This window comes from Eriocheir sinensis, chromosome 36 (genome assembly GCF_024679095.1).
Source record: "Eriocheir sinensis breed Jianghai 21 chromosome 36, ASM2467909v1, whole genome shotgun sequence".
NCBI classification, from domain to species: domain Eukaryota; kingdom Metazoa; phylum Arthropoda; class Malacostraca; order Decapoda; family Varunidae; genus Eriocheir; species Eriocheir sinensis.
The window spans coordinates 16,662,562-16,670,107 of NC_066544.1; the positions used below are offsets into that span (position 1 = coordinate 16,662,562).

At 44.1% G+C, this 7,546-nt stretch overlaps 1 protein-coding gene and 1 long non-coding RNA gene across 2 annotated transcripts; both read left to right on the forward strand.

Annotated features, from left to right (window-relative positions):
- The first annotated feature begins 374 nt into the window (after window positions 1-374).
- LOC127008029 (uncharacterized) lies at window positions 375-3,831 on the forward strand. The gene is made up of 4 exons (XM_050879563.1): window positions 375-414; window positions 1,797-1,980; window positions 2,313-2,339; window positions 3,132-3,831. Exons 1-4 carry the CDS (start codon window positions 412-414, stop codon window positions 3,143-3,145), a joined length of 228 nt encoding a protein of 75 aa, XP_050735520.1. The 5' UTR covers window positions 375-411; the 3' UTR covers window positions 3,146-3,831.
- A 663-nt stretch (window positions 3,832-4,494) lies between these two features.
- On the forward strand, window positions 4,495-7,320 carry LOC127008031 (uncharacterized). Its single transcript, XR_007760752.1, has 3 exons — window positions 4,495-4,515; window positions 6,183-6,405; window positions 7,017-7,320. It is a non-coding gene; the product is annotated as an uncharacterized LOC127008031 (long non-coding RNA).
- Window positions 7,321-7,546: the final 226 nt, after the last annotated feature.

Below are 7,546 nucleotides of genomic sequence, written 5' to 3' on the forward strand. Positions count from 1 at the left end.
ACCTCCCTCCCCTATCCCTTTCCTCTCCCTTCTCCTCCTCTTCTCCCTACGTATCCCTTTGTTTTATCTCCTCCTCCTCCTCCTCCTCCTCTTCCTCCTTTATCATCCTTGTTCCATACCCTTCATCCACCTTCGTATCGCTATGCTTCTTATTCTCCTCCTCTTCCTCTATCTCTTCTTTATCCTCTTCTCTCTTATCCCTCCTTCTCCTCCTTCAGTTCCACCTCCCTAACCTGTTCCTCCTACTCCCCTTCCTCCTCCTCCTGCTCCTGCTGCTCCTTCGTCGCCCCCCTCAAGCAAACAGAGGAGCGGGGGCGAGGCAAAATGTGGGAGGGTTGGGCTGGTATATATGTGGGTGCGTGAGGACAGTCAGGACAAGACGAAGAGAACTCCAACACAGCGAAGACAATCATGGTAAGTGAGCTCCTGAGTTGAGTTTTTAGTTGGTTAAGAAGGATAACATTGTAAGGTAGCTGAGTTGAGTTAGTAAGAGATACGTGGTTGATTGGTTGAAGGACAAGACGAAGAGAACTCCAACACAGCGAAGACAATCATGGTAAGTGAGTTCCTGAGTTGAGTTTTTAGTTGGTTAAGAAGGATAACATTGTAAGGTAGCTGAGTTGAGTTAATAAGAGATACGTGGTTGATTGGTTGAAGGACAAGACGAAGAGAACTCCAACACAGCGAAGACAATCATGATAAGTGAGCTCCTGCGTTGAGTTTTTAGTTGGTTAAGAAGGATAACATTGTAAGGTAGCTGAGTTGAGTTAATTAGAGATAAGTGATTGATTGGTTGAAGGACAAGACGAAGAGAACTCCAACACAGCGAAGACAATCATGGTAAGTGAGCTCCTGCGTTGAGTTTTTAGTTGGTTAAGGGTAATATTGTAAGTGAGTTGAGTTGAGTTAATTAGAGATACGTGGTTGATTGGTTGTGGCATGATGTCAGAGCGCCGCAACTACTGTAGAGAGACACATTCAAGAGGAGAGTATCAGGACACCTCTCCACACGAATTTGACCTATTTTCTGGCATTTCGTTTCTTTTATCAATTGTTCTGAGCAGTGTTTAGAGGGCCTTTTCGTTGTTGTTTATATTTTTTGCCCTTGAGCTGCCTCCTCTGCTGTAAAAAAAGATAGAAAAGAGAACACACCGCTCGCTTAGTCAAGTTAATAAGAGATAGCAAGGAGATAGGAAGCGAGAACTGTGGGTTCTCCCCATTCCTCCTTATTCCTCTCCCCCTCTTCTCCCTCACCTCTAAATACCTGTTCTCCCATTATCTTCTCTCCCTTATCTTTATTCTTCTCCCTTATACACATTTCTCCTCCCTTCTCCCTTATTTCCTCATACGACCATATCCCTTCTCCCTTATTTCCTCATACGACCATATCCCTTCTCCCTTATTTCCTCATACGACCATATCCCTTCTCCCTTATTTCCTCATACGACCATATCCCTTCTCCCTTATTTCCTCATACGACCATATCCCTTCTCCCTTATTTCCTCATACGACCATATCCCTTCTCCCTTATTTCCTCATACGACCATATCCCTTCTCCCTTATTTCCTCATACGACCATATCCCTTCTCCCTTCTCACCCTCTGCTGTTCTCGTTTCCCCGTTCTCTCCCTTCCCTTCCCTTACCTCCCTCCCTCCCTTATCCTTTTCCTCTCCCTTTCCTCTCTCAAAGAAGGAGGATATTTTGATGGTTAAAAGTAAAAACAGAGTTCTTCCCCTCCACATCAAGAATTATTCATGACCCATCTAACCCCCTCCTCCCTCCTTCCCTTCTGCAGCAGTGGCGCGCGCTCCTCGTACTGGTGCTGGTGGTGGTGCTGGCGGCCTACACCCAAGCCAAGGCCTGCTGCGGCAGCGGGGGCCACGGCCACCACCACGGGGGCGGACACGGCAACCACGGGGGAGGAGCTGGGGGAGGCTTCGGTGGTGGCTTTGGAGGTGGCGGTGGAGGTGGAAGTGGAGGTAAGGAGGAGGAGGAGGAGGAGGAGGAAAGAGTGACATTATAAATGAAGGAATTAAAAATGACCTCACAGATGTATAAAAAAAATAAGGAAAATAGAGCAAAAAAAAAAAAAACAATAATTAAAAAGTAAAAAAAGTGCAGCTAAAAATTGGGCAGATAATAAAAACTTGAAAATGAGAAATGTAAAAAGAGTATGGAAAAAAAGTTTAAAAAAATATTAATTAAATAAGTCAAAACAAATGCAGATAAAAAAAAAAAAACATTATTATTCTAAAGTTCAACGCACCAACACATTTTTTTTCCTTCTTTCTCTCCTTTATTTACTCTGCAGGTGGATTCGGCGGCGGCGCTGGCGGAGGTAAGGAAGGAAGGAGGGAAGGGAGAGAAAGGGAGGGAGAGAAAAGAGGGAGGGAGGGAGGGAGGTAAATTCTAGTGTGGGTTTTTCAGAGAAGCGTCTGTGTTGGTTTAACTGTGGGGGGAGGGGGTAGTGAGGGGGGGTATGGTAGTAGTAGCAGTAGTAGTAGTAGTAGTAGTAGTAGTAGTAGTAGTAGTAATAGTAGTTGTAGTAGAACAAGCAATAGTAGTAGTAGTAGTAGTGGTGGTAATAGTAGTTGTAGTAGTAGAAGCAATAGTAGTAGTAGTAGTAGTAGTAGTAGTAGTAGTAGTAGTAGTAGTAGTAGAAGTAGTAGCAGTAGTAGTAGTAGTAATAGTAGTAGTAGTAGTAGTAGTAGTAGTAGTAGTAGTAGTAGTAGTAGTAGTAGTAGTAGAAGCAATAGTAGTAATAGAAATAACAGTAGTAGTTGTAGTAGTAGTAGTACAAATAATAATACAAGTAATAAAGTAATAAAAATAAGAATAAGAAGGAGGAGGAGGAAGGAAAACAGAACAACAGAGAGGGAAAAAAAAGGGAAAAGAAGGACATGATAGGAAGAAAAATGGGATGAAAAAAGTATGAAAAGAGAGGAAGAAAGAAAGGAAGGAGGAAGAGAGATGGGAAGACAGCAGAAGAGAAGAAGAAGAGAAGAAGGAGGAGGAGGAGAGGAGAAGAGAAGGGAGAGAAAATAGAAGAGAAAAATAGGAAATGGAAAGATTAACAACAACAACAACAACAACAACATTAACTAACACTATCCTTCATTTCCTCCTTCAGGTTGGGGCAAGTAAAGGACTCCAGCCATGACCACCTCCGCATCCTACCGACAAAATCCTGCAGGACCCCTAAACGCGCCTCCTCCTGGACACCCCCAAGCACATCCTATCCTGCCTCCTAAACCTTCTCCTTCTTCATCCTTTTCTTCTTTATCCTTCTTTTCCTTTCCCTTTCTTCTCTTTACGATATAACATGCATTCTTTATCTTTCTTCCTGTCCCACTAATCTTCCTCTTTCTTCCTATCCTCCTCCTCCTCTTCCTCTTCCTCCTTTCCTCTAAATCTCTAACACAAATTCTTCCTCTTATCATTTACCCCTTCTCCTCCTCCTCCTCCTCCTCCTCCTCCTCCTCCTCCTTCTCCTTCTTCTTCATCTTCCTCCTTTATCATTCTTTCTCTCCCTTCTACTTTTATCCTTCCTTCCTTCGTTTCCCGCCACCCAGAGATGAGGACGCTGAAGGATCGAATAGAAGAATCCTAGAATCCTACAACAGACTCCTACGGATGAAAGAGGATCCCTACAGACCTCCTATAAGCCGTCTGTCTGTCTGTCTATTTGTCTGTCTGTTTTTTTATGTAATTGGTTCTTGTTTCGGAATTTTCATTTTTTTGTTTTTTGTATTTTGTCTGTTTTAAATGTCCCTTTTTATTTGTTTGTTTTGTTTTTGATTTCATAATTAATTAAATGGATTGGAGTTGCATTTTCTGGTTTGACTTTTCCATTTTTTATTTCTTTATTTGTTTTGTTTTGTTGAAGTAAATTATGACCCAGAAAAACACACAGTATTTCCATTTTTACTTTCTCCCTTTTTTCTGCTTTTTATTTGCTTATTTGCTTATACGAAAAGAAGATAAAAGAAGTCAAAAGATAAAAGAGAGATAAAAGAAAGGGAGGGAATTAAGGGACGAACGAGAAGTGAAAGAAAAAAAAACTAAGAAAGAAAGATAAGAGAAAAACAGTAAAGGAAGAACAAGAAGGAGGAGGAAGGAGGAAGAAGGATGCAAATAGGAAGGAGAAAAGAAAAAGGGAAAGTAGTGAGCTCAGCGGCTTAAAAAAAAAAAAGAAGGATTGTTGGACATTTCTAGGTACTGTCACGAAGGGTTTACACAGGAGAGGAGGAGGAGGAGGAGGAGGAGGAGGAGGAGGAGGAGGAGGAGGAGGAGGTAGTGGACTAAAAGAAAAGGAGGAAAGTAGACATGAGGTGAGGAGGGGACAGGGGTGAGGGAAGAAGCAGGAGAGGGAGGGAGGTATAGAGAGAGGGAGAGAAATGCAAAGAAAGGGTTGAGGGAAAGGCGAGGGAACGAAGGTGTGCCAAGTACCTATAAATACTGAGAGGTCTTCAAGACGTAAGCATCTCTACCTTGTTCTCCATCCTGATAACATGGTAAGTAAGGACCCTCAACTCTACCCCTCAACTCTAGCCCTCTCTATCAACGTTGCCAGACTGTCGAACTCAGCCGATTATATTTCCCGACTTCCTACCCCTAAACTGTCTTCTGGGCTCCAATAACGAAACTCATTTATAGTTATCGTCAAAAGAGTTAGATTCTGATGTTTCTTGGCAATAGTTATGGGCGTCAGAAACAGGTAAATACTAAGCTCTGAGTACGATAATCTATCTTCCTCTCCTATTAACTTCTCCATCCTCTCTATCTCTCAGCCGTGTTCCAGGCTCTCCTTTCCTAAGACGAAGACGAAAAGTAGTTTACAAGCTGCACCAGGGTTCGAATCCCGACATAGGGAGTAGGCGTGCAACCCACCCAGCTGTTCATCCTTCCTCTCGGGATGGTCAATAAATGGGTGTACCTGGGGAAACCTAGGGAGGGTAGACTGTGGTAACCCGGCCATAGCTATTACTAGGAGCCTGGGGGTGGGGGGGGGGCGCCATAACTAGAACTAGGAGATGTATGCTTTACTTTGTTTTTGGAGTTGATAAGCACAGACATACATTAGTAAAGAAGGAGGCTTGGGATACGAATGTTTGTTATTTACTTCCCCAACTGTCAACACCTCTTCCTAGCCTCCTTATCTTATACCTTCCTACCCTCGTCTCTCCCTACCATTACTGCCTCTCTCTGATCCCTTTCTCTCCTTTCCTCCTATCTCCTTCCCCTCATCTCTCCCTACCATTACTGCCTCTCTCTGATCCCTTTCTCTCCTTTCCTCCTATCTCCTTCCCCTCATCTCTCCCTACCATTACTGCCTCTCTCTGGTCCTTTCCTCTCCTTTCCTCCTATCTCCTTCCCCTCATCTCTCCCTACCATTACTGCCTCTCTCTGGTCCTTTCCTCTCCTTTCCTCCTATCTCCTTCCCCTCATCTCTCCCTACCATTACTGCCTCTCTCTGGTCCCTTTCTCTCCTTTCCTCCTATCTCCTTCCCCTCGTCTCTCTCTACCATTACTGCCTCTCTCTGGTCCCTTCCTCTCCTTTCCTCCTATCTCCTTCCGCTCATCTCTCCCTACCATTACTGCCTTTCTCTGGTCCCTTTCTCTCCTTTCCTCCTATCTCCTTCCCCTCATCTCTCCCTATCATTACTGCCTCTCTCTGGTCCCTTCCTCTCCTTTCCTCCTATCTCCTTCCCCTCATCTCTCTCTACCATGACTGCCTTTCTCTGGTCCCTTCCTCTCCTTTCCTCCTATCTCCTTCCCCTCATCTCTCTCTACCATGACTGCCTCTCTCTGGTCCCTTCCTCTCCTTTCCTCCTATCTCCTTCCCCTCATCTCTCTCTACCATTACTGCCTTTCTCTGATCCCTTTCTCTCCTTTCCTCCTATCTCCTTCCCCTCATCTCTCTCTACCACTATTGCTTCCACTCATCTCCTCCTTTTCTTTCCTCCTTCCTCTTCCTTATCTTCTATTTCTATACCCTTTTTTCCTTCTACTGTTGCTCCCTACCTCCGATCCTCTCCTCTTCTCTCCCCTTTTCCTCCTCTTCTCAACCCCTCTCCACTGTCAGCACCATCCATCTCCACCACCTCTACTCACCAACCACCACCATCACCACTATTCATGACCCCCTCCTCTACCTCCCCTTTCCTCCCTCCATTTCCAGCAGTGGCTACGTGCTCTGGTGATGGTGGTGGTGGTGGTGGTGATGGTGCTGGCAGGTCAGGTCACCGCTAAAGCCTGCTGCGGGGGTCATCACCACGGCGGAGGTCACCACCACGGGGGACACCACGGAGGGCACCACCACGGGGGGCACCACGGGGGACACCACCACGGAGGTCATCACCACGGAGGTCATCACCACGGAGGTCATCATGGTGGATATTTTGGTGGGTAACTTTTACTTTTTATTTTTTTATTTTGCTTTTTTAGTTTTTTTTTTTTTTTCAGTGGGGGAGGGGAAGGTGTGTGTGGGGGTGTATGCATGTATGTGTGTGTGTGTGTGTGTGTGTGTGTGTGTGTGTGTGTGTGTGTGTGTGTGTGTGTGTGTGTGTGTGTGTGTGTGTGTGTGTGTGTGTGTGTGTGTGTGTGTGTTTGCTGGCTGTCTGTTTGCCTGTCTGTCTGTCGGTCTCCCTCTCTTTCTCTCTGTCTATCTATCTATCTATCTATCTATCTCTCCGTCACTCAATTTTCCTTACTTTGAGAGGAAGAAAATTTAGGGGCACAAACAGATTGAAAATAACAGAAAGATCACTCCATAATAATATTTAGGAGCAGACATTCAACATAGCAAAGCAGTAGTATACAGAGATAAGTAAATAAATAAATAAATAAATAAATAAATAAATAAATAAGATAAATAAGATCAATAAGATACAGTATAGGAGCTTCAGATTATAACACTAAGGAGGGACAATTATCTCTATCTCCCAGAATATGATTATAGTTATGCCTCTAATAATAATAATTTGGATATATTTTCTTTCTTCCTTTATTTCAGGTTATGGGAAGTAGAAAGAACCTGACCTAACACAGCGGGCAGGACCTGAGGAAGGGTTATATTAGTCTCTCTCTCTCTCTCTCTCTCTCTCTCTCTCTCTCTCTCTCTCTCTCTCTCTCTCTCTCTCTCTCTCTCTCTCTCTCTCTCTCTCTCGTCGCAGCTGGGTGGACGGGATGAGAAGAACAAAGGATTAAAACAATGGAAAGATACCTTCAGATTCTTTCACTTTCCCATGTCGAGAATTAACAATAATAACAACAGTAATGATGATGATGATGTTTGCAAGATGAAAAAAATAAAATAATGAAACCAATGGAGGAGGAGGAGGAGGAGGAGGAGGAGGAGGGGGGTCAGAAGAAAGAAGAAGAAGAAGAAGAAGAAGAAGAAGAAGAAGAAGAAGAAGAAGAAGAAGAAGAAGAAGAAGAACGGGGGGGAGAGGGAGGGAAGGAGAAGAAGGATGAGGAGGTCTATCTATCCATCTATCTATCTATCTACGTTTGCATAATCCATTTCCTTTTTTACTTCCTTGG

Coding starts and splice junctions, on each gene's coding strand:
- LOC127008029 (XM_050879563.1), top strand. Junction 1,981..2,312: donor CGGTGGAGGTGGAAGTGGAG/GTAAGGAGGAGG, acceptor TTTACTCTGCAG/GTGGATTCGGCGGCGGCGCT.